The sequence below is a fragment of the Medicago sativa genome, chromosome 2 (assembly GCF_051527215.1).
Source record: "Medicago sativa cultivar Bolivia chromosome 2, Bolivia_mono, whole genome shotgun sequence".
In the NCBI taxonomy this organism is placed as follows: domain Eukaryota; kingdom Viridiplantae; phylum Streptophyta; class Magnoliopsida; order Fabales; family Fabaceae; genus Medicago; species Medicago sativa.
In genome coordinates this window covers 71,049,376-71,075,779 of record NC_140750.1, presented here as the reverse complement: position 1 = coordinate 71,075,779, position 26,404 = coordinate 71,049,376, and the positions used below count along the sequence as shown (strand labels likewise).

General features: G+C 34.9%; 5 protein-coding genes across 5 annotated transcripts; 1 reads left to right on the top strand and 4 right to left on the bottom strand.

The window, feature by feature from the left end:
- Nucleotides 1-3,192: 3,192 nt before the first annotated feature.
- On the bottom strand, nucleotides 3,193-5,723 carry LOC146950310 (dnaJ protein homolog 2). The gene is made up of 6 exons (XM_085746245.1): nucleotides 5,459-5,723; nucleotides 4,669-4,834; nucleotides 4,426-4,567; nucleotides 4,061-4,337; nucleotides 3,776-3,974; nucleotides 3,193-3,669 (listed from the first exon to the last, which is right to left on the bottom strand). Exons 1-6 carry the CDS (start codon nucleotides 5,606-5,608, stop codon nucleotides 3,350-3,352), a joined length of 1,254 nt encoding a protein of 417 aa, XP_085602371.1. The 5' UTR covers nucleotides 5,609-5,723; the 3' UTR covers nucleotides 3,193-3,349.
- A 2,665-nt stretch (nucleotides 5,724-8,388) lies between these two features.
- On the top strand, nucleotides 8,389-10,472 carry LOC146950309 (uncharacterized). The gene is made up of 2 exons (XM_085748626.1): nucleotides 8,389-8,456; nucleotides 9,686-10,472. Exons 1-2 carry the CDS (start codon nucleotides 8,389-8,391, stop codon nucleotides 10,470-10,472), a joined length of 855 nt encoding a protein of 284 aa, XP_085604752.1.
- Nucleotides 10,473-11,365: 893 nt separating this feature from the next.
- On the bottom strand, nucleotides 11,366-11,716 carry LOC146950308 (uncharacterized). Its single transcript, XM_085748625.1, has one exon. It carries the CDS (start codon nucleotides 11,714-11,716, stop codon nucleotides 11,366-11,368), a length of 351 nt encoding a protein of 116 aa, XP_085604751.1.
- A 3,313-nt stretch (nucleotides 11,717-15,029) lies between these two features.
- Nucleotides 15,030-19,280, bottom strand: LOC146950307 (eukaryotic translation initiation factor 3 subunit I-like). The gene is made up of 8 exons (XM_085746244.1): nucleotides 19,129-19,280; nucleotides 18,599-19,021; nucleotides 18,361-18,488; nucleotides 17,027-17,146; nucleotides 16,833-16,922; nucleotides 16,337-16,423; nucleotides 16,169-16,248; nucleotides 15,030-15,273 (listed from the first exon to the last, which is right to left on the bottom strand). Exons 2-8 carry the CDS (start codon nucleotides 18,996-18,998, stop codon nucleotides 15,198-15,200), a joined length of 981 nt encoding a protein of 326 aa, XP_085602370.1. The 5' UTR covers nucleotides 18,999-19,021; nucleotides 19,129-19,280; the 3' UTR covers nucleotides 15,030-15,197.
- Nucleotides 19,281-19,325: 45 nt separating this feature from the next.
- LOC146950306 (uncharacterized) lies at nucleotides 19,326-23,448 on the bottom strand. Its single transcript, XM_085748624.1, has 2 exons — nucleotides 21,616-23,448; nucleotides 19,326-21,299 (listed from the first exon to the last, which is right to left on the bottom strand). Exons 1-2 carry the CDS (start codon nucleotides 23,446-23,448, stop codon nucleotides 19,326-19,328), a joined length of 3,807 nt encoding a protein of 1,268 aa, XP_085604750.1.
- Between the last annotated feature and the right edge of the window lie 2,956 nt (nucleotides 23,449-26,404).

Here is a 26,404-nt window from a genome sequence, read left to right as displayed (position 1 = left end):
AAGTGTATGATATTTTATAACTAAAAAAAAAGGCCAAATTGGATCCGAAAAAAGTTATAAATGTAACCTTCTTCAAAAAAGATGAAACCTAAAACTAACTTATAGGAAATTTAAAAATGTAAGTTAACCTTTTCCAAAAGAAAAATAAAAAGTATAAATTTACACACACGCCTTTTCTCTAAAGTCATCCACACCCATTTTTAAGTAAATATATTTAAACAACCACTTTAGTTTAAGTAATTTTTAATCGAAATTAATTTTATAAAATTAATTCATTGAAATCAATTCTCATTATCATTGAACCAAACACGATTAGTTACTCTAAAACCCTCCAAAAAAGTTAATCTTCAAACTCCTCTCTTTATTACTCTCGGATATTCTCTCTTCTTCTTATGTTAATTCTTGTGTCGCTACTCGCTTGTCCTTTTAACCACCCACTTGGAGTGATAGTCCACACTTATGATGCAAATCAATGTGCAGGGTGGTCCTTCTCTTGGAGTTTATTTGCGAAAAATAGGGAAAATGTAGAGACATAGAGAAAGTATTATATGGATGTTACGGATATATCAGGCTCAGCTACACTGCATCTGTTGTATCCCTATTTCCTCTAACTTATTGCTATTGTTTACTTAATTTTATAAAACAAAAAGAATGGAAATAGATAAATTGATGGTCAAATCAATGAGCTACCCTGCATTTGTGTATCCCTCTTTCCTCTAAATAAATTGATGATCAAAACAAAAAGTACTATAGTGAGCGAGCACCCTCTTGAATAATAAAATATAGTTAATTTTTAGAAGGTTCTTTATATGATTTAATCTAACTTCTATTTTTAATGAGAAGAGAAATATAATAAAAAATTATTGTTGTGTTACGGTGAGTTTGTCGATATCATGGTAGTTCACCTTAATATCAAACTTGACCAATTGAAAACAGACCTTGATTAATATATACACTTATTTTCTGGAATTAGATTAGCCAAATTTCTATATTGTGTCATTCCTAAGAGTATTTCAATTTGTAGTTGGGGTAAATAGGTTTGAAGCGTTACAAGACAAGTGAATTTTTTTATCCTTCAAAAAAATTTCATCACAACTTATATGTATCATTTAAAATGTTGAATTTGTTTTTGCATGAATGTTTGAAATTTATAAGAACTTCACCTAAACAAAAATCTTTTAACAAATCAAATTAAATATGAACTTATAAGTGTTAAAAACATAAAAATTCATATTGAATTCATCCGTCGTTAAAAAATTAAACTTTTGCAAAAGAGAATTATATAATGTAGTAAACATGAATGTTGAAAAAATTTAAACTTTTGAATGATATGGATGAGTTAGTTTAAGTTTTTTATTTAAAAGATAGTAATTGTATCCTGAGACTATACAATTACATCATTTATTTTGTTTGTTTTTCCACAGTTGCAACAAGTGATGAGTGGTGGTAAACCAAGATTGAGGTAAATATCATCTCAAATTTAAGCTATATTTTCATCTCAAATTTGCACCAAGATCTAGAACAAGAAGAAGAATTTGCATCATTGAATGAAGATCTACAAATCCGTGGTGAAGGTTATTCAATTGTGGTGGGGGTGGTAATGTGTGGTGGTGGTGAAGTGTGGTGGGGGTGTTGATGTGTGGTGGTGGTTGGTGTTTTAAGTAAGGAGGCGGGTGCTTGTTGGGATGTTTTCCTTAGGAAGCAACCTCTGTTACATGGGTGTTTGTTCGTCGTCACTGGCTCTTGTTTGTGCCTTTTGGGTGGTTTAGGTGTTTACGGAATTTGGAGGGTGCATGTCCCTTTGTGTTGCGCCTTTTCCTTGTGATTTGTTTGCTATTTTAACTTCGCATGCTATGTCTTTCGTCCTACTTATTGTATGCTGGGTTTCGGTGGGCCGGTTCATTTGGCTTCGAGATCGGGAGTCGGGGTCTAGCTGCAATCTTTGTTTGACTTGATTTGGTTTTCCTCTGGTGTACCGGGGGCGAGGGGTGCCCTGCTAATTGGTTCTAAAGTCTGGTGGGCCGATCACTTTTGATTCGAGATCGGGAGTCAGTTCTTTGACTCAAGTTGGTTTTTGGGCTTTTGTTTTGTGCTCTTTCGGTGGATCGGAGGTCGCGAGGTTGTGGAAGCTGCATGATCTGTCGGTCAGGTGCTCTTCGAAATGTGGCTCAGCTTGAGTGTCGGGGTCTGGGTGTTTTATTTTGAGGGTGTTCTTTGGGGGTGAATAGTGACGATGAGCGGTTGTGGATACCGTGTTTACAGAGCTTGTTTTTATTTGGAGTTTGTTTTAGGTGGTGGTGTGTTTTGGTGGGTTTATCTTCAGGGGTGTTTTTAGGTGGTTATGGTGTACCGTCTATATGCGGCATCATTTGTATCTTGTTCCGTCCATACCTTGCGTCTTGCAAGGATGGCGTTTAATAATATTTGCCGATTAAAAAAAAAAAAAGGGCAAAAAAGAAAAGAGATGGAACAAATAAGTGTTGGCTCTCGTACGTGTGACCGATTCGACTGTACAATTATTGAATTGAAACACTTGCTTTGGTCAAAATACTTGTGTAATACCAACGGTAGATGCACACGCAGCCAGTGGAGACTGAAGGTCAGAGACGACTGAAATAAAATAAAAAATCTAAAATTCAATTCAAGTTGGTGCGGAAACAAGAGGGATGATCGGAATCAAGCTGCTACAGTGAAACCAAACAGTAATTTTTACTGAAATGTTTTTCCAAGGCAACTTGGACCTCCTTGGTTAAACCAACTTAACAAAACAAAACATACTGTTACAGAACATGAATTCACGTATTTCTTTAAGAAAGAATTAATAATAAAAATGTAGTTTAAATTTTAGTTGAAGTCCAAAACGTGATAGCTGATTTGAATGTCAGGATAACTTATTTTTTGAAGGGTGGAATCAGAATAAACACGGGCTTTTACTTGTGCCAGTTTTAAACTAGATTGTAATCAAGTTGCAGATGCTTTACATGTCAAAATTATTCCAAGATAATCATTCACGATCTCCTGATTGTATCTTTAAAATTTTGTGAATATGAATTACACTAACCTAGGGGAGATAATCAGTGAAATATTCTAGTACTGTGATTTGTACCTATCTAAGTCATAGGATAATAAAGCATGCAAGGAAGGAAAAAATTGCTTAATAAGAGAGGGAGAGTAAACTCACAGTAGCTGCAATTTTGCAAACACAAGGGAACAAATTATAAAATTAACCATATAGGATATCTTTATACGGAAATAAATGCTACACTGTTTTTCAAAAATCATTTGATCAGACACCACTGTTTTGCCCAACAAAGCTAAAACAAATCCATGAAGGACATCTCCAAACTCATTACTGCTGAGCACATTGTACTCTTTGAGCACCACCAGGCATTTCATCATCCTCATCATATGCCTCTTGCTGAGCTTGCTGCCTTCTTCTTGTCTCTTCTTCAATGTTGACATCATGAAGTGTTGTCTCCTCACACTCATCCAGCTCCATGTCTGTCAACTGAGATACAGGCCTTGCTGGGAGAATTGTCTCCAAAGCCTTGACCTGATCAAGAGACAGAGACTCAGGGAACTCCACAGTGAAGTGAATGTAAAGCTTGCCCTTCATGAAAGGCCTCTGGTACATTGGCATTCCTTCATCATTGATTGCCTTGTATGAATCTGCATAACCAAAAGATTGAAAATTTCAGCACCAAAGACGAACAAAATTCAGTCACTCAACAATGTTTTCACAATGCAGTAAACCAGATGTGAATAATCTACATACCAGGCTTGACAACTTCTCCAGGGTTTGATTTAATCAATAGTTGGCGAGAATCCAAATGAGTCAGCGCAAATTGGAAACCACATAAAGCCTCAGTGAGGGACAATGTGTGCTCTACAAAAAGATCTTCACCCTTTCGTTTGAACTTGGGGTGTTCCTTCTGTTGAAGTACAAAGACGATATCTCCAGTAACTGTGTCCGGCTGCAAGACAAACAATAAGTTAAAATCAGTATCTAGAATTTCAACAATCCAGCTCAAACTAAGGAACTGTATGATCCAAAACCAACCGCTTCATCAGCTTCACCAGGGAAGGTAATCTTCTGACCATTCTGCATCCCCTTCTCAACATGAACTTCAAGTACTTTCTTCTGCTGAACAACCTTCTCTCCCTTGCACTGTGGGCATCGATCTTTGTCACTGATGGTCTCTCCAGTACCCTTACATTCATTGCAAGGATGTTGCATTTGCTGAATCATATTGGCACCCAAATGCCTCATAGATATCTTCATACCAGAACCTTGACAACCAGCACAGGTCATCGAAGCACCAGACTTTGATCCTTTCCTGTAATCAAACCAATCAACAATGTAAGAACTCTGAGCCATTAGAAAAATACCAACAAACATGCAGATAGACCTTCCATAACACATACCCCTTGCACTTGGAGCACAAGACATTTCGTGAAAGAGAAAGCTTCTTAGATGTCCCAAGGTAAAGATCCTCCAAAGAGACCTTCAAGGGGTGAACGACATCCTCACCACGTCTCTGCCTTCTTCCTCTGCTACTACCACCACCTGTTCACAAATACAATATGATTAAGACACAATCATACAAACAGTTATCGATTGAATAATCCCTAATCTCCTAAATTAAAATAACAAACAAGAAACCATACCAGGAAATCCACCTCCACCGAAGAAAGATGAAAAGATGTCAAATGGATCGTGACCACCACCGCCACCACCCATTCCTTCCTTAAGGGCATCTTCACCATACTGATCATATACCTCACGCTTCTCAGGATCACTCAAAACCTCATAAGCTTGTGCAAGCTCTTTGAACTACATCAAAAACAAACAAACACAAATTAATCCCTAATTTCATCAATTAAATAATCAAAACAAAAACCAAAATCAAACTCCCATAACCCAGGCCTTAATTCAATCACACTACCCTAAAACTAACTAATCACAATTCAAACCACAACAATTATATAACCCAATATCAATACAACTAACAATCAAAACTATCTAATCACAATTCAAACCACAACAATTATATAATTCAATCATCAATATCATTACAACTAACAATCAATTATCAATCTTTAGCATTAACGCCAATCCTAATTGCATAATCAATACCAATACACCTAACAACAATCAATTGGGTAAACATCAATATCAATCCCATTAGCTACGGGGATCCTATAGTAAAAAAATCACTTTTTTAAAGTAAAATAGCTTCCCCTTAATTTAAAAATCTCAAATTTATAATCCATGACAAATAAACCCTAACAAATATCATTCTACCCACAACCCTAATTCAATCAAACTAACCCTAAATTCAATTCTAATCACTATTCAAACCACAACAATTATCAAATCCAATCATCAACATATATTGATCAATCAAAAACCAAATCAGATAATCCAATAATCAAATTCAAAAATAAAAAAATCAACCTTTTCAGGATCACCACCCTTATCAGGATGATTCTTAATCGCAGCTTTTTTATACGCTTTCTTCAAATCATCAGGAGAAGCATTCTTCGAAACACCAAGAATCTCATAGTATTTAGTGTTATCACTCTTCTTAGGCGCTCTTCCAAACATCTTCAAATTTCACAAATTTCACAATCGAAATCGAAAACCTAACCCTAATTTCAAGCTTTGTGAATTATTCTTTTGTTAGATCTCAACGGAATTGTGAAGTTGTGAAGTACGCGATGCCATGGGAAAGTATTTGTCACGCGTTTATATAGAAGGTGTTGATTTAATGGACGGCTAGGATTTAATCTTGGGTGTTTTTTTAGGTTATACTAGAAGGATCTAGAATTATTTTTAAGCCAAGTGATTTTGTGAGAAAGTGTGAACCGTTGGATTTGCATTACAAGTGGATCTAGATTTTTATTCTAGATCTTTCTTCGCATGTTTTTTATTTTTATTGTTTTTATTTATATTTTTTGACAATATCTTTATTGGTTTTATTTTTTGGGGAAATCTTTATTTTTATTTTTTTAATTCTTTCCCACCTATTTCGTCTATCCTTGACTTCTCCGGTATTCCATTGAAAATTCCACTCCTAACCATGTGTGAATTATTATCTAATCTAATGTATAACAACAATATAAACCCCCTCAACAACTAAAGAAAAGAAAACAACAATATTGTTATAAGAAATCACAAAACCTAAATTAGCTTACAATTATATAAGATGTCGTTAGATTCGTCTCGATGAGTATTTTTAAAATATCAAATTTTCATAATTTTTTCTAATATATTATTCAAGATATATAACCTCAAAATTATGCATTGACATGCGTAATATGGTCAACTGTGTCATGTATTATGGGACGGAGGGAGTAATAGGTCTACAATTTATGTTGAAATATCGTCAACTTATAATAGTAATGGTTAATTACCTATCTAAATGTTAACGCATCATGGTAAAGCAAATAATTTCACACATGTAATAGTGGTAAACTTAGTAGTATAAATATAAATATCACACTTTGGTTCAAGTATAAACACCATTTTGATAAATCTAAACATATCATCCTACTTCATTCTCTCTTGATTTCCTTAGTTTGATAAATCATAGCACTATATATTACCAGTGTATGACCCGTGCGAAGCACGGGATTGCTCTTAATAACTCAATAACTACTCATATTTTGACATATACAACACTGACATGTAGTTTGGTGAATAATAGTTAATAAAAATTGTGAGATTCATAACCATTTTTTAAGAAGTAGAGTCATCATTGATCTTATTGGTTCATTGTTTGTGTTTTGTGGGGATCCAATCAAATTTGATAGTCGTTTATTTGTCACATGTGTCTTTGATTACCAAGTGTAGTATAATGTTTATAGGTGGTTAGGTTCGGAGTTGGTTAGGAGGAGAATGAAGACAGAGACAATGAACACATTAGCTGACACGGACATGGAGTAAAATGTAATCCTCGCTCCCGTCCATTTTGTTGATATCTCAATGAGAAAATATGGATGAATATTGATATGTCATTTATATATATAAAGGAACGATTGCGATTAAAACATGACTTAAGAGAGACATGTGCAAATTATGCACCCATTCTCACTTCATTGCTCATGCACCAACGCGTTAACGCTTCTTCGCTCCTTCTGGTTCTGCTTTCTCCATGCTTCTTTTTCACAACATCCCTCTCGCCCTTGAATAATAATAACAAATAGTGGATAGAAATTCATTTGTAATCTTTTTTATATATGCATTCGTTCATACATCAATTTTTTAATTTGTTTTGCTGAGTTTTTTTGGTATTTTCTTCTCTAAATAAAGATAAATAAAGATAATGGCTAAACTTGTTGTTCTTGAGAGTAACAAATATGAAATCTTGGATTATTACTCAAATTTTGTTTTTAATTTGTTGGAGAAGATGATGAGACTAAATTAACTTTTAGAGGAGATAAATAGATTGATTTATCCTTTCATTGAGATGAATAATTGGCGGGGAAGAAGAAATGTTGAAGCAGGAAAACAGAGTTAGCTTTGAACACGCAAAGAAGAAGAAAGTGAAACCTCAACGCATTGGTGCATAAAGAATGAAGTGAGAACTAACACATGGCTCTCTTAAGTCATATTTTCATCTCAAACGTTCCTTTTAATTTTTGGGCTACCATTAATTCATATTAAATTAGGAAAGACATAATTGTTGAGTTGTTGTATGATCTTAAAAGGACACACAACGTGACTTAACTCACGATGACCTTCAGCGTGACTTAAGTCATGTGGGTTGTATTTCAGCGTGACTTAAGTTACATTGCGTTTAACACCTGCGTGACTTAAGTCGCTGGAGGTATTTTCAGAAGTTCAGTTGGGAGTGAGCAAAACGTGATGGTAGAAGAGCAATTTTCTTCCCCAAGTGGATAGTTTGAGGTGGCAAAGTAGTGACTTTAGGTTAGATAAGTTTGAGGCTTCGGCCCAATTCATTGGAGTACCTAATGGACATTGAGTTAGCACGTGTTTATATGGCGATGCAATTACTTTTTCCACCTTATGAGTTTCTCACGCGCCTTGTCGAGGTTCTACTATATGAAATATTTCAACGTATTTTAGAGGATTTTATAGGTTGTTTATGCCAGTCAGATTTGATAATCTGAATCGTATAGAGTGCGCGAGAAACTCACGAGTGGGAAAAGAAGGTGCCATATGGGGATGCGTCCAACTATCTCTGTATCTTTCCAATTTTTCAAATTTTTTAGGATGCTTGATGTTTGGGGTAATTCTAGTTGGGTATCTGTGAAGCAACGTTGCAAGGTCTTTGAAGGTTTTATGGAATTAATCTCTTTAGGGGTTCAATAACAAGTTTTATTTTGTACCTTTCAAGGACGCCTGCTGCAACTTAAACTCTAATGGAGGATAAGGGTGATGAAAATGGGAATCCATTAGCTGACAACGATGGAACTCGATTTTGGAAGAGGTTTCCCAATTTCTTTTGTGTTGGACGGATGATCATTTCGACAAGAAAACCAAAGAGTGCATTTTTTTTTAGTCAATTAATGCCTCTTACTATATTGGTGTTGTTCGTGGATGAGTTCATCCCTTATCCTTACACGCATAAGTTGGGTAATATTCTTGTATATAAGAAGGCTTAATTGCACTTTTGGCCCCCTATCTTTCCAAAAGTTGCGGTTACAGCCCCCTAACTAATTTAAATACAAAACAGCCCACTAAGAATTGATTCTATGGCAGTTTTGGCCCGCTGGTCCATTTTTCACTTGGTCTTTGATGACGTGGCACCCAAACCCCTTATGTTTGGTGCCACGTGGATATTTGTTAATTTTTTTTTTAAATATTGCAGGCTTTTTTGGCTTTCTTAAATTGGAGGAAATTTTTAAAAAAAAAGGAAAAAGAAAGTAGAAAGTCAGGTCACGTGACCTGCTTTTCACCATTGTTAGATAACTTAGGGTTAAGTTTGGCCCCCTTTGTTTCATCATCTCAGCATTCTTCTCCAATTTCTCACGTCTCAGGGCGAAAATCTCTTTTCTTCTCCATTGTTCGCATAATCTCCATTTCCAGAAAACGATTGCCGTGAAAATCAGATAACTAGGGTTTGTGTTACTATTTTCGGAGAAGATAAAGTGGGTGGATAAAGGCTTGAATCGAATGGACAATGGTGAAAGCTCTGCTCGTCGACAAGAGAAGACGATTCCTGACAACAATGCCTCAAAGTAAGATTCGTTTTTATCTTTGCTTGAATATTGGGTTGTCTTTTTCTGGTTGTTGTGTGATGCCTAAAAGTGCAAAGCAAGATTCGTTTTTGTATTTGGTTGAATATTGGGTTGTCTTTTTTTGTTGTTGTGTGATGTCTGCTGCATATAATATTGTAACTGGGGTCTTCCTTTTTGGTTGTGTTATGTGAAGTATGTTGCTTGAATTTAGGGTAGCAATACTGTACAAATACTTTTAGCAATACTGTACAAATACTTTGTACATTATACTGTATAATAACTCTTGTGTTGTAGAAATATTGTGTCATTGTATAAATACTCTTATACTGTATAAACTCACACACTTTGTAGAAATACTCTTGTACACATACTATTGCTGTTACACCACTGATTTTGGTATGGTTGATGAGTGTATTGAATACAATAATAATGTCATTTAAGGGCTTTTTTAACTTAGCTAATATTATATTGCTTGTAGTGCTACTAAGGACCACTCAGTGAGGATAAGGTATAGATACAATGGTTACTTTTGTGGGGATCCTAACTTTGAATACAAAAGGGGTGATACTTATCACTATGGAGGCACGTGGGTATTAGATGAAGTTAACCTAGTTGACTTGGACAAGCTGGTGAGAGAGTTAGGTGTAAAGGGGGACTATACTGTGCGGTATGCTGTGGCTGGAGGAGAACTCAAAGATGGTCTTAGAGCAATTAAAAATGATGAGGATGTGGTAAGGTTCATAGCTGAGTATAAGGCTGAGGATAGTGTGACTTTTTACTTGGAACATCTTGATTTAGCCGATCTTGATGCAAGATATGAGAATGAGGAACATTCATATTCCCCTTTTGAATCTGAAAGTGGAACGGATCCTGAGTTTGTAGCAGCTGAAGGTGATGAGTCTGAAAGAGATAGTGAGGATGGGGGGTCTCTAAATGACAGTGACTATGATGAGGGCTTTGACTGGACAGATGTGCTGCCTAACCAAGTGATAAATCCTAAACCTGTGGTTACTTCAAATGTTCAATCTTTAGTGGCTTTTCAAAGTTCAAAGAATCCTGATGCAGCAAGACTTGAAGATATTGATGATGAGAATGGAAATTCATCTGATTTAGATAGCATATGTTCTTCTAACGAGGATACTGACCGTGGTAAGCCAAAATTACATAAGTTCAAATTGTCTGAAGAAATTATTTTTGTGAAGGGACAAGTATTCTCAAGTGCTGAACAAATTAGGACATCTGTGAGAGAGTTTGCTTTGCAATAAAGGAAAAATATTTATGTTAAGAAAAGTGATAGGAAGAGGGTTGTGGCTAAGTGTGCTGATGGTTGTCCATTTTACATGAGGTTTAGCAAGGCTCCACCTAAAACATACTTTGTTTTAACAACTTATTGTGATGATCATAAGTGTCATTACGGTGGGAGATCTAGATTGATTAGAACTTCTTTGTTAGCTAAGAAGTTGATACCACTCCTGAAACTCACACCTCGTATTAGGATAAAGAAATTGAAGGACGCTTGTAAAGAAAGGTGGGGAACGATGTTAAGTAGCTATCAGTTATATGGGGCTAAGAAGAAGTCTTTGGAACTTATCCATGGTGCCATAGATGAGCAATATGCGCAACTGAGAAACTATGCTGAGGAATTGTTGAGGAGCAGTCCTGGTAGCAGTGTGAAGATTCAGTGTAAAGATAGTGAGCATGGAGCCTATTGGAACACAGCAGTCAGTAAACAAGAAGTAGTGCCACCTATTTGATATGCCTGTCGAGACTTATTCTATATTTTGGGGTGTAATGCAATTTAAGTACTCTTTTGTTGGCATTATATTTTGGGTTGTAATAGTGAAGTATTGAAACTTGATGTCATGTGTTATTTTGGAACACATTAGTTTAAGTTCTGTTACTTTGGATATGATATTTTGCGACATAATATCAGACTTTTTGTTATGTGTTCTACTCTGTCCTCTATGTCATATTTTCATGTCATTATCTTGCATATGTTAGAAGCTCATAACCACAAACATTTTTCATTCACTTGCCAAAATCAATGGTTACAAACATTTTCATTAACTTGCCGAAATCAAAGGTTACAAACATTCAACATCATTCAACTTCTTTACAATAAAAAACAACTTAAAACTTAACAACATCAGAACAACAATCAACCTTGTTTCATAGCTAACCCTAGAGCTAAAAGGCCAAACATGAACATCATCATTCCTAACACAACTATGACAATTACAAAACTTCTTTCTTTCTTCTTCAATTCATCATTCTTCCTCAACAGTGCTCGAATTATTTTCTTCTGCCAATCAGGTACCTCAGGATCATACCACCTAAAAAAATTGCATTTTCTTCTGACAAAATACCTTCCACAGCCGTGAAACCTCCTCCCTGGATTCTCATCAGTCCAAGCAGTCACCAATGGTGAATCAACACCACAATAACAAACCAATTTGGTTCTGTGCTTCAATGTTGAGCCACTAACCGATGAAGATGAATATTCAACCATTTTTGGTTTCCAGCAAAAACTGTGTAGTTATGTGATTCAGATGAACAAACAGAAGCCCAGAACGAAATCGAAATCGAAATTGATTTAAGAAGAAAGAAACACGCACAACGATTGGAGAAGAAGAAGAGGAAATCGATTTGAGGTTGAAGAAGAAGGTGGATTGAGGTCGATTTGCAGATTTGGGAAATTGGGGGTTTTTAAACCCTAATTTCTAACCATTGAAGATTTTGGGAAATTGGGGCACGTGATTTCTATCTTCTTTTTCCTTTTTTTTTAAATTTCCTCCAATTTAAAAAAGCCAAAAAAGCCTGCAATATTTAAAAAAAAATAAAAATAAACAAATATCCATGTGGCACCAAACATAAGGGGTTTGGGTGCCACGTCATCAAAGACCAAGTCAAAAATGGACCAGGGGGGCCAAAACTGCCATAGAATCAATACTTAGGGTGTTGTTTTGTATTTAAATTAGTTAGGGGGTTGTAACCGCAACTTTTGGAAAGATAGGGGGCCAAAAGTGCAATTAAGCCATATAAGAATGACCAAATTATGATGAAAACCATTAATAATATTTGACTTTAATCATAATTAAAAGTCATATAAAAGACGGTTTTTTATTGGTTGATATTGTAAAACTTTCAAGCCAACACCACTAAAACAACTTAAATGGGTGTAATATATTGTCATTAATATCACGTTATCAATAATAATTTTCGCTTTCCCAATTAATTTTAAAATTATTGTATTGAGTATTATATTATTATGCCTTTTAAAAGCAAAAATATTTGTTTGCTCATTTCCAAATTCCAAAGAGTCGAGGGTGGTTGAATTGATCAATCCAAGGACATCCGAAGGTCATTTCCGGAGCATCATCAAGTTTTTTGTCACTTTGTATGTTTTGTGGTCCTGAGATAGAAATAGAAAGGCAACAATGTTTTTTATTTTTTTTTTCTCTTTAAAAGGCAAAGATAACAATGGTAGTGTAATGAAGGAAGTATATGAGATTTTTCAGAAGATGAGGTACAAGAGTATCGAGTAATTTATCAATGTAGATAGCAGCATATGAAGGGAATTTGAGGCAGAGCTGAGAAAGGGAGATGCAATCAATCAGTATTCTAAAAGTTGGCTCCAACTAACTAACCTAACTGAAAATAGGGAGTATATGCATTGACAAAACCAGTACTAACTAGTAACTCAGTCGGTTTGATCTGATGAATCAGACTAATTCAATATGAGGACATATTCTTTCTAATTCAATATGAGAACCTCAACCATTCAAGTTGTGAGAAAGATGCAATTCTTCTCCTTTTATAGCAAAGGAGGAACACTAAAGATAAATATAAAACTATCGTTCACATGCCGCTAAAAATACTATTGACATGCAAAATAATGTGACATTTTAGTCAAAAGTATCATAAAAGTGTCTGCCATAATTTAATGCATGTCAATAGTGTTTTTAGCGGCATGTGAGTGAATAGTTCTATCTTTGTCTTTAATGTTCCTCCTTAGCTATGAAAGGAAAAGAATTGTGGACCTGGATCCTCTCCAGCTGTTTGTCTCCAGCAGTCTCTCCTGCCTTATTTTCAGCCGTTAGATTCATCCAAGAGTTAAGTGAAAAAATGGGAAAGAAGGGGCAGTTTGAAATGAGAGAGAAACTTAATTCATCTTCTCCAATTTTCTAAGGACTTCTTCACCCCTCTCTGCTTGGTTCCATGAAAGTTGCAACCTCTTTAGTTTACTTTTGAAAATCATTTTACATCATCCCACCATTATCATCATTTAAGCTTCATTTTCTGTTGTGTATATTTTCAACCATGTTCTGTCGATGATGTTCAGCCATTGAAAATTTGTTATGTAAATTTAGTGAATCATCGAAGAAATTTAATATAACATGTAAAAATTGATAGCATTGAACTCAATGAAAAAATTATCAAAAAATGGATATACACCGATTTTCCCGTCTGCTTTCAACAAAAATATAGAAGAAAAGAAGAGTAACAGAGTGGACTGGTCAGTCTCTCTGCACCGTCGCCGCCGGTAAATGCAGTGACCAGTCTGAAGTCAGCCGCCGTCGTTATAAAAAAATCTAGTGTGTTTTAAGAAAAAACATCTTTTAATATTAATAGTAAGAGAGAAAATATTCTACAAAGTTTTAGATTTTCCCCGGAGGTAAAGTCACAGGAGGGACTCTCTTTCTCGTTCAAAACACTTTTTTAAATAAAAAAAATGATTGTTTGACAACATATGTCTTTTGTACCCAAAAATGCATATACTACATATATTTGAACATAACTAAGATTGTTATTATTGATTTCGTTTATATTTGAACATCTAAAAAGTTTAGGTAATGATGTTTAATTAAAATTGTTACGTGTAATCTTTAACAAAAAAATAATTGTTGTTGTTAATGAATGTGACAACTTTCTAATGTTTTTTTTAAGGAACTTTCTAATGCTGTTAACCAACCACATATGTGACTTTATACCCTGTGATTTGTTTCAGTCTCACTAGTTAACTTTCTATGTTAGCTTCTTTCCAAATTTAGGTATTGTTTGACAAACAATGTTTGTCATGCTGGTGTTAATTAAAGGGCACATCACAAGACCTAATATTTTTGCACGGCTTCTCACTAGTGTAAGGAAAACAACTTTTCCAAAGACAAAAGAAAAAGATAACAATACCTAAAAATTATTTATGAATGTATGGCTTCAAATGCCAAATACAAGGTCTTGTAGGCAAGTATGCCAATTTTAATTTAAAGTATGAACCACATAATGAGTTGAAACCACCAAGATAAAGTTCTCGTGTATACGCAGTATTATAGTGATAAAGAAAGGGTTAGATATTATTTTAATTTTTTAAAAGAAAACAAATATATTATCACTCTTAAACAAAAGAGAAATGATATTTGTACATCCATTTTCTAACAATTTTAACAACTTTCTCTCTCATACTCACATTATCTTCTTATTCTCTCTCTTCATTTTTCTCTCTCTATTGTGTTTGACCAATCAAATGAGAGAAAACGAAAGTTGCCATTAAAGTTGTCCCAAAGAGTTCTACATATATCACTGCTCTAAACAAAATACCAGTACTAGAACCTGAAGGGGAAAAAATCAACATAACAAAACTTGTCACAGTATCTTATTCTAAGATTTTCACATACCATGTCAGAATTTTACACTTATATCCCATCATTTTTTCTCCACATTCCTATAATCTTCCACAGAATCTTAACGAGTTATATATTTTGGTGACACCTTATTTAAAAGGTGATGTGCTTTAACAACAAACAGATATGCCAAGCTCCTAAATATGTCCCAAATTCAAATGATGTGCTATGAAAATCTTGAATACGGGAGTCTAACACCAACCAAAATTCATTCATAATGTTGTTACAAAAGGATTACTAGGAACAGCTTTAGTACACAACAGCGTCAGCAAATAAATTATGTGAAAGAAATTGAAAGCTAACTTCTAGGCACTAAATTTTGATATTGAAATAATCTGGGTCAAAGTGATGCAAACGTACATATCCATCTTCTCCTCCACTTGAAAAACTACAAAATAATAAGAATGTGTGAGACTCTGTACAATAAAAGAAACAGTTCAACAACTAACTTATACTCAGAAATCTATAATATAATGCCTCATAAATCAAATGGAGAACCATAGTATTAGTTTGCAACAACATATAATTTGAAGCAAAAAATCACAACAAATGTGTCGATTACTACTATATTGATCATCTTCGATTACCAAAATGTTGGAATATTCACACTCCTTTCCATGATAATTAGTAATTACACAATACAGGAAACTAATGTCTAGCATAAATCATTTGAGTAAGTTACACTGCTTAGCATAAGTTTAAAGGATCCATCAAATTTGAAGGTTAAATAGGGACACCACATGGTATCAGACAAGTAAACTATTTCGCCTGTTTATGATTAACTGCTAAATTAGAACCAGGCTATATTCCAATTATTAATCAATCTCTCCTATATCCTTAGGAAATATTTCAAGGTTTCCATGGATTTTACTTTGTTGCGAACAAGAGGGCCCCAAAACTACGGAAAAATCATATTTTGAAAAGAAACAACAGCAAGGAAGGATTTTCGTATCAATGCAATATAAAGAAGAAAAACTGGGCATGGTCGGCCAAACAATCTACAATCTGTTTATATTTATTATGCAATATGCCCTATTAGACAATCATACAAGTAAATAGCATAAGGAAAAATATTGAAATTTCAAACAATTATGCGAATTAATGGTTTTGTTTCTTGAAAAAATGTGAATCGATGGTGGATATAAATTCTGCATAGTAAAAGGTTAACATAATCATGGTAGCCCATTTTTCCAGTTCATCCGTAAATTGAAGATTACCAACAGTAAAAAAATATGCTATGTTGCAACACAGAAAGATTTGAAGATTAAAAACAAAGGATGTACCTTTTTCCATCAGGGTTGAAGGCCAGTGCATTAATCGGTCCAAAATGCCCTTTCACACCCCCAATTTCTTCTTGAAGAATCTAAACAAATAAATGGAAAAATAACAAATATGAAAAATAGACACCTGAGAGAACTTGAAATGGTATTAGAAAGAAAACTCAAATCTACCTTATCAAAGAACTTGGCTTCAAATTTTCCAGCACGATGATCAGTTGTTGTGACAGCTGAAGCATCCTGACCACCTCCAAGTACCACCTACAAAAAAAACATAGGGTAAGGAATAGAGAAAACCATACAATGACTGGAGTAACACACGTCCCAAATAACTAAAAATTGAAAACTGAAGTGATATCAGAATTTATTGCAAAACTATTAGCAAGGAACTATTTAAAATGCATTTATATCATGAACTAGTAAGCAGCTGGGAGAATAAGAAAGAAAGGGGTTGAGGCATTATGCAAACTTCTGAAAGAAAGGGGTTGGTGTATATTATGCAAACTTTTAACAAGCTTCCTTCAAAAAAATAGGACACCATTATTATGCAAGAGGAAGACATTAGTTAATTAAAGGTGAAACATTATTACTTAAATAGATTAGCAAAATTATTAATATGAATATTGTGACATGACTTAAATCAAATGATTAACAATACACAGATACATACATGATCAAGAAGAGGTGACATTGTAACCGCATTGACAGGACGTTCTGTCACATATGTCTTGACAAGAGACAACGTTCTGCTATCCCAAATCTAGTTAATATTGCAAAAAAGAAAGGAAACTGGTTAGGTGAACTGCAATAATTTCATGGTATGTTACAGAAGATTAAAAAAAGTAATTAAAATGATGATGATACCTTAGCAGACTTATCAAGGGAGCCAGTGCAGAAATGTGAACCATCAGCCGATTTGGCGAGTGATGTTATTGTCTTTTTGTGGCCCAATTCCTTGTCTGACTCCTTTAGTAGTTTTCCAGTCTGCAAGCCAGCAAGAGAATAGAATGGAGTAATTGTAGTAGATGGAGATAGTATTAGTGACTACCGAGTGTTAGCAACAATAAGAGCAACCAAGCCTTATCCAAATAAGTGGAATCGGTTGCATGGATCAAATTACTTCATAATGTTCTATCATATACCATATTCATATCCAACCCAGTAATCTCTAAATCCTTCTTGTTAGTTTAGACTTTGTTTGGGAGTTTGGAGGGGAGGGTTTTGGAGGGTGAGAAATATAGCAAAAAAAGGAGAAACTTTTCATATTTTTTCGAAGTATTTTTTAGAGAATGATACACGAATTCTTATTATTAATATATTTCTAATTTTAAGAATTGTATAACCACATAGATTGAATTTGATGAATTCAAACAAACCCTTCAAAACCCTCCTCAAGACAATTTGGAGTTTCCCCAAATTAGGGGGATTTCATATTATGAAGATAACTGAACCTCCCAATGCCCAAATTAGGGGTATTTCGTATTATGAAGATAACTGAACCCACCAAAGCACTACTCGCTCAAATGCACAAACAAAGCCTTATAGTTATTCTAGGTCCTCACCTGGCATCTACCTCTAGTGATTTAACTACCCTCCATCAGATCTACTCTCCTTAATACAGAATCTACATGTCTTCTCTTACATGCCCAAACCACCTAAGTCTAGTTTCTACCATCTTTTCTAATATATGTGCTACCCCAACTCTCTCTCTAATCTCTCACTCTCTCTCTAATGTTGTCAATTCTAATCATATCACTCAGTATTGACCACCACAAATTTTTATGAGCACTTACAAACAAGATAATGATCCAAATCCAGTAGACGAATTGCAATTCTGAAATTAATTAATCCAAAGTAACCTTGTACTGGTGGTAAGAAAATGTGGGCAATAGGAAGATGGAGCTAAACAGTTTTCTCGGCTAAACTACTAGCCAGTATACCAGACATCCCCAATTTACAGTTGTTTTCGTTCACATGATCTGAGAATGAAAAAGAACAAACCTAATTCCACTCATGTATAATTAAATAGTTAAAAAAAGTGGTCAAGTATATGAGCTGAATTTCTACCATCTTTTCTACAATAGATGCTACCCCAGCTCTATCCCTAAATGTAAAATTTCGTCAAATCTCTATCACATGGCGCATGTGTGAGTGTTTGCAAAATAAATAAAAATAGATAATAAGAAGCAAATCCTCACCTCAGAATCCCAAATACGAATGACAGCATCTTCTCCGGCACTGATAATGGTCTTGTTGAGTGGTCCCCAAATGGCTCTATTGATTCTTCCCTGAGGTCCCTTAATTACAAGCAAAGATTCCGCAGTCTCTGAATAAAACAAACAAACAAACAAACATTGGCATTAGCATTGACAATCATCAAATTTGCATAAAATCAATAAAGCACAAACACAGACACAGAAAAAGCTTGATGCTTACGGTCAGCGGGATCTTTGGCAATGCGTTTAACATGAATCGCCGAGGAAAGTTCCATAAACGGATCGGTAGTAATAACAGCAAGCTTATCACCAACAGAGAAATCAACAGACCTAGCAGGAGAATCAAAATTAAAAGTAAACAACTGCTGACCAGTCTGCACATTCCACAACTTAACAGTCTGATCAGCACTGCCAGTAATAAGCCGACTGGAATCACGGGAAACATCGCAACACCAAACAGCACCGTTATGACCACGGTAAGTGCCGAGACGTTCGCCGTTATCGGCAAACCAAACGGTGGGATTGTGATCTTTAGCACAAGAGAAAAGAAGATCGCCGTCAAGGTTGTACTTGAGATATGTTAATGGCCTCTCATGGCCTTTCATCAAAATTGGTCTCATGGTTGTGAATTGTTAATTGATAGCTACAGAGAAGGAAAATAAACGATTGTAAGTGATGGTGTAAAGGTTGAGATTATTGTGATTGGATTATGAAATCGATATAGGGATTGAAAATTAAAGGAAAACTAACCTGGAAGATGAGATTTCTTGCGACGGACGATGAGGAATTCTCTAGATTCTGTTTTCCGGTGACAAATTGATTTCAGTGCGACAGCGGCTGAGATGTTGTTTTAGGGTTTGTTTTTTGGAATCGCAAACCTTCTAATGAAATGGGCTCAGAGAATTTTTTTTTTTTTTTAATATAAACTTGCATTAAAAAAGGAGAGATTACAAACTCATATCTTTTTGGATATGAGCAAAGATGGGCTTAGGAAATCTAGAAGTCCAATACCTATCTGGCTCTTTTGCAGCCCAACAAGCTATCTCATGTGCAACATGATTACTATTCCTATTGGTCCACTTGATCTCTATCTTATCCAGAGAATCACATAACAAAACACAAGCCTCTATCGTTTTTCCCCAGTAAGATCTAGACCAACATCTAGAGGCAATTGCTTTGACACAAACCTGAGAATCTGTTTCAACAATAACTGAGCTCAACCCGTTTTGCTTGATAAACTGAAGAGCTTCGAGAACTCCAAGCGCTTCTGCCAGCTTCACATCTTCGCCGCTCCAAGCTTCCCTAGTGGCCACCACAACCGTGCCCCCATCCTCCCGTCGCAGAATTAACCCCAAACCCCAACGGCCATCACCTATACGGTGAGCATCCACGTTGATTTTGAGGTAACCCTTTGAAGGAGGACTCCAGCTGATGTTGCAGCGCTGCGCACTAAGGTTGCCAGATGGAGCTATAGATGAAGATTGTTGATGAAGGGATTTGATCTCTTCAGCGAGATTTGCAGCTTTGGAGATGATTTCAAAGACAGGTACACTTTTGTTATGGAAGATAAGATTATTTCTAGCTTGCCAAATCTGGTAGATAATGGTAAAAATGTTGCATAAACTCTCTTTGTCCATAGCCTGTATAATCTGTTCTAACCAATCTGTGAAGTTTAAATTGATGTTGTCCATATTGATGGTGAATTGGGACGCAAACCAAACCTGTTTGACCCATATACAGCCCATGAAAGTGTGATTAATGTCTTCTATAGAGTCTGTACATCTAGGACAGAGTGGATCACTGAGCATTCCTTTGTTGAAAAGATTGTTTTTAACAGGTAACCCTTTATGTAGAATACGCCAGATTAGGTGAGTATACTTGGGGGGAATCTTCATTCTCCATAATGTGTCCCATTGCTTATTGTCCTTAGACTGAGAATTGTTAGGTTCATTTGTGTGACTTTGGTCCCAGAGGATACTAGTGTAATATCCAGAGCGCACAGAGTAATTTCCATCATTAGTTCCCAACCAAACTAGTTCATCCTCTTGTGCCTGAGGGGTTAGAGGCAATTGGAGGATTTGATCAGCTTCAAACGGATGAAAGAGACCCTTTATGATGTCAGCTTTCCAATTCAGACTATTTTGGTCAATAAGATCCTGAACTAGGTTGAGATGGGATGTGGACGGTTTTGGGGTCCAGACTTTGAAGCCATTCTGGTTAGGCAACCAAGGATCCTTCCAGATGTTAATTTTGATGCCATTTCCCACTACCCAATAACTGCCTTTCTGAATAAGGCTTCTGGCTTTTAGAAGACTTCTCCATGTGAAACTGGTGTTGTGAATTTGTTTAGCTTCTAGGAAGGAGCAATTAGGGTGGTACTTAGCTTTATACATTCTGGCCAGAAGGGAGTTGCTATTGGTTATAAGTCTCCAGCCCTGTTTGGCCAGCAGGGCTTCATTAAAGTGGCTGAGATCTCTGAAGCCTAGTCCTCCTTGTTTTTTGTTTTTACAAAGAGTACTCCACTTAATCCAGTGAATTTTCCTTTTGTCCATAGAACTACCCCACCAAAATCTACAAATCATCTTTTCAATGTATTGACAGAAGGTTTTTGGAAGATGGAAGCAGCTCATGACGTAGGTGGGGATTGCTTGAGCAACAGCCTGAATAAGAGTGCTTCTTCCTGCAAAAGACAGGTGCTTCTCCTTCCACCCCTTCAGCTTTTTCCAAATTCTTTCTTGCACATAGTCAAATATTTGTCTCTTAGACCTTCCAATGTTGGTTGGCATGCCCAGGTATTTTGAGAAAGTTGTAACCAGCTGCATTGGGAGGCAGTTAAGCACCTCATTTTTGTTGTGAATATCAACCTTCTTGCTGAAGAGGATCTCAGATTTATCTAAATTGACAAGTTGGCCTGATGCCTCCTGGTAAGTAGTTATAATCTGTTTCAGCTGAGTGGCTTCAGATTTGTTTGCTCTACAAAAAACTAAGCTATCATCAGCAAAAAAATAGGTGACTTATTTCAGGAGCTTCTGGAGCTATTTTGACTCCATGAATCTTATTATTCAGCTGAGCTTTTGAGATGAGATTGGAAAAAACATTAGCACAGATTATAAAGAGGTAGGGTGACAAGGGATCTCCCTGTCTAATCCCTCTCTGAGGTCTGAATCTAGCAGAGGGTCTGCCATTAATAAGAATGATGTAGGACACCGTAGAGACACATCTCATAATAAGAGATACCAGATGCTGAGGGAATCCCATATTGAGCATGATAGACTTAATGAAGGGCCATTCCAATCTGTCATATGCCTTAGCCATATCCGTTTTAATGGCCACAAAGCCATTCTTCCTATTAGTATGTTTGAGATAGTGGAATATGTCAAAAGCAATGAGAGTATTATCTGTAATGAGTCTTCCTGGTATAAAGGCACTTTGGTTATCACAAATGATATTAGGTAGTAGGGGTTTGATCTTGTTTGTTATGGTTTTAGTGATGAGTTTGAGAATGACATTGCAGAGAGAGATGGGTCTAAAGTCTTTAGGAGAGGTAGGAGTTTTGTTTTTGGGGATAAGGCAAATGTTGGTGTGGTTATATTGACTAGGGTCACCACCATTATTGAGGATGTCGAGGCATATGGCTGTAATGTCAGATCCTATAGTAGGCCAGTATTGTTGGTAGAATTTAGCAGGGAGGCCATCAGGGCCAGGGGCAGCCAAGCTTTTCATGCCATGAACAGTATTAAGGATGTCCTCACTAGTAAAGGGGGTGCTGAGGGCCCTTTTCATATCCTCATTAAGTTTATCCTTAACAATTTGGGTAGTGGACTCCACATTAGTGGGTTTCTGACTAGAGAACAGATGCTTGAAGTAGTCCACAAACACATCTTCAATTCTATTAGGATCATAATGAGTATGTCCTGCATTGTCTTGAATCCTGGCAATATTATTTCTTCTGCTGCGTTGGTTGGCTTTCATATGGAAGAATTTAGTATTTCTGTCCCCCTTTTGTAACCAAAGGGCTCTGGACCTTTGTTGCCACCAGACTTCATCTTGGATTAAGAGCTCATCAAGCTCCTTCTCTTTGTTCTTGATCTGGGTCATTATGCCTTGTTGTTCACTAATGTTGTAGAGATCCTGGAGAGCCACCTGAGTGGTTCCAATTCTTTTCTGAATATTGCCAAAAGTCTCCTTTCCCCACTTGGACAGGTTGGTTAAGGCAAGAGAGAGACGTTGAGCTATAGGAATATGAGAGTTTGCCCAAGCCTGTTGAACAACTCCTGTATGCCCCTGATTGCTGAGCCAAACTTGTTCAAACCTCTGAACCTTGTGGTATTTAGATCTGTCATGGTTAAACTTGGAAAACTCAAGTAATAAAGGGTTATGGTCAGATCCAAATTTAATCAAGTGGGTGTTATAATAGCTAGGAAATAAAGAAATCCACTCTTGAGTGGCCAGAAATCTATCAAGTCTACACTTAATATGGGAATTATCATGATCATGGTTATTAGCCCAAGTAAAAATGTCACCAGTAAAGCCCAAATCATCTAAGTTACAAACATTAATAGTATCTCGGAACATCTGAAGCATATTTAAATCAGGGGGGTTACCTCCCAATTTTTCATTACTATTAAGAATCATATTAAAATCACCAAAAATAAGCCAATTAGGATTCCAATTATTAGAAGATAGATTAGTTATGGTATCACAAGTAAGGAACTTGTTATGGTGTTGGGGGTAACCATAAATGCCAGTGCATCTCCAACAAGATTTATCAGTGGAAGAGGAAATAACAGCATCAATATAGAACAAATCATACATCTTTATTTCCACATTGAAAACAGGGTTCCAAAGAAAAATAAGACCACCAGATTTACCTCCACCAGAAGTGGAACAATCAACAATAAAAGACTCATACTGATCACCTAAGTAATTCAAAAAGGAACATTTATTACGTAATTTCTTAGTTTCCATAAGGAAGATAAAATCAGGATGGTGAAGGGAGATAAGCTTTCTGAAAGCTCTGACTGTCAAGGGGTTACCAAGCCCTTGACAGTTCCAAGAAAGGAGCTTCATGGTTGTTGGCTGGCCTGCTGGGCAGGGCCTGCCATTTCAGATTGGAGTGGAGCTGAGTCCTCTGTCCTTTGTCTTTTAGATGATGAGCTGGAACTTCCTTGGAAATTAGTCTGAACTGTGGTTATTTGCATGGACACCCCTTGGATAGCTTTTGGAATAAAGTGATTCCTACTGTTTGTTTGAAACACAGTTTGTTGGTGACCCTTAGTAGCATCCATATGAGTAGCCTGGTTGATCCTCATGTCAGCCAGTTGTTGAATGAGAGCCTCAGGCGCAGGAGGGCTGTTTCTACCATAGTTCCTAGCTTGAGAGGGGTTACTGTAGTATTGTTTATCCTTGGCTTCTAGAACTCTTCTTCCATACTGTGTTGATCTGATCCAGGGTCCCAAAGGTATAGCATTTCCTGGCTCCAAGGTAGGGTTGTGAAAATGGGCTCAGAGATTGGGCTTGCGTTTATTTTATTTTTTTTAATTTATACACTATCCGTGTAAACAAAATTTACATTTTTTAAATCGATAAATAAATATATTTACATTTTTTTGTCAAAAAAAAATATGTATTTGCATGCAATTTTTTAAATCGATATATAAATATATCTGAACTCAAATATTAGTAATCAATTGTTTTTTTTTTTGTGGTGGTCGGGGTTCGAACCTCGGACATTACATATTTGTAATCAATTGTTACATTCATGCTTTCATTTTTGAGAAAACAAAATTTATTTTATATTCTTTCAAAAAATAGAAAAATATGTTGTCTGATTTTAAACTCATGATCTTCCTTAAAAAAAAACACTCATGATCACAAGTTTTTATCTTTTGGCTTAATTAGTCCCCGAGTCCCTTAACTTAATTGTTTGTACCAAATTGGTCCCTTAAATTTAATATGTACCAAATTGATCCTCTAAGTTTTGCTCCGTAACCACTTTAGGTCCTTTCTGTTAGTTTTGCTCAAAAAACTTTAACTCATGTATATGAAATACCCAAAATACCCTTAATGCCAAATTAAAAATCCCAATTTATATTTTTTCAAAAAAAAAAAATCCCAATTTATTTTCAAAAATAAAAAAATTCTAAAAAATTGTAAAATTAATTTTCAAAAATAAAAAAAATTAAAAAATTGTAAAATTAATTTTCAAAAATAAAAAAATTCTAAAAAATCTAAAAAATTGGAAAATTAATTTTCAATAATAAAAAAAATTCTAAAAAATTTGAAAAAAAATCAGGAATTTTTTTTTTAAAATCTGGAAATGTTTTTTACGGATTTAGTCAAAATGGATTTTTGTTAATTATAATTCAGATTTTTTTCAATATTAAAAAGATTTTACAAAATTCAGGAATTTAATATTCAAAAATTCAAAATTTTACAAAAAAGGTCAGATTTTTTTTCGAAAAAAAGTTTTTTAAATTCAGGAATTATAATTCAGATTTTTTTAAAAAGATTTAAGGTCAGATTTTTTAAATTCAGGAATTATAATTCAGTTTTTTAAAAAGATTTAAGGTCAGATTTTTTTCAAAACAAAAAGGATTTTACAAAATTCAGGAATTTAATATTCAAAATACAAAAAAGGTCAGATTTTTTTTCGAAAAAAAAGTTTTTTAAATCTGACCTTTTTAAAAAACTTTTTTATAAAAACTTCTGGAATTTAAAAAACTTTTTTGTAAAATCTGACCTTTTTTGAAAAAAATTCAGGAATATTAAATTTTTTCGAAAAATTCAGGAATTTAAAAAACTTTTTTTCGAAAAAAAATCTGAATTATATTAACAAAAATCCATTTTGACTAAATCCGTAAAAAAACATTTCCAGATTTTTTTAAAAAAATTCCTGATTTTTTTTCAAATTTTTTAGAATTTTTTTTATTTTTGAAAATTAATTTTACAATTTTTTAGAATTTTTTTTTATTTCTGAAAATTAATTTTACAATTTTTTAGATTTTTTTATTTTTGAAAATTAATTTTATAATTTTTTAGATTTTTTTTTATTTTTGAAAATAAATTGGGATTTTTAATTTGGCATTAAGGGTATTTTGGGTATTTCATATACATGAGTTAAAGTTTTTTGAGCAAAACTAACAGAAAGGACCTAAAGTGGTTATGGGGCAAAACGTAGAGGACCAATTTGGTACAAATTAAATTTAAGGGACCAATTTGGTACAAACAATTAAGTTAAGGGACTCGGGGACTAATTAAGCCTTGTCTTTTTTACTTTAAACCAGTTGAGCTATCATACTTCATAGAAATGATGTGTGTGTAATTTTTTTACACTCAGAATGTTTATAAATCAAACTCCATGTTTTTCAATAAAAGAGTTGGTATCTTATCTTATAGTTAAAATTAAAACTTTTTGTTTTTAATACAATGTTATATCCAACTAGAGTCAAGATCTTCTCCATTTTGTATCCTCTCCATTTCTCCATTTAGAGAGATATAGACTCAAAAAAAATTGGAAAAAGTAAAAAATAATTAATGATGGTGGGACCCACTTAGTGGTAGGACCCACTGCCTATTTTATGTGTCTATCTCTCTCCAAATTGTGTACTTCCATTTATTTTATCAAATGGAGATGATCCTAACCCTCCAACTATAACATTGAATCTCTACAAAAAAAATGTAGGAAGTTTATATCCTTTTAACCGTGAATCTCTGTCGAAAAATATTTGGAGCACGCAAAATAGATTCTCCTATTTCAATCAAAAAAATTCAGACGCAAATATTACTAATTAGTTGTTGTGTTAGTTTTTTCTTCCTCGTACATATTTGAACTTTTTTTTAATGACAAATATTGGTAGTCACAAATACTCAAAAGTATTTCTAAAACAAGAGGCCAGATCGGGGACAAAAAGATTTTCCCCACTTTTTCATATTGTTCATGACAATGTTTTTTGTCTTTTTGCTTGGTTTGCATCCACAATTCCAACAATAGATTAGTCCAAATAGTAAGGAATTTAGGCCCCTT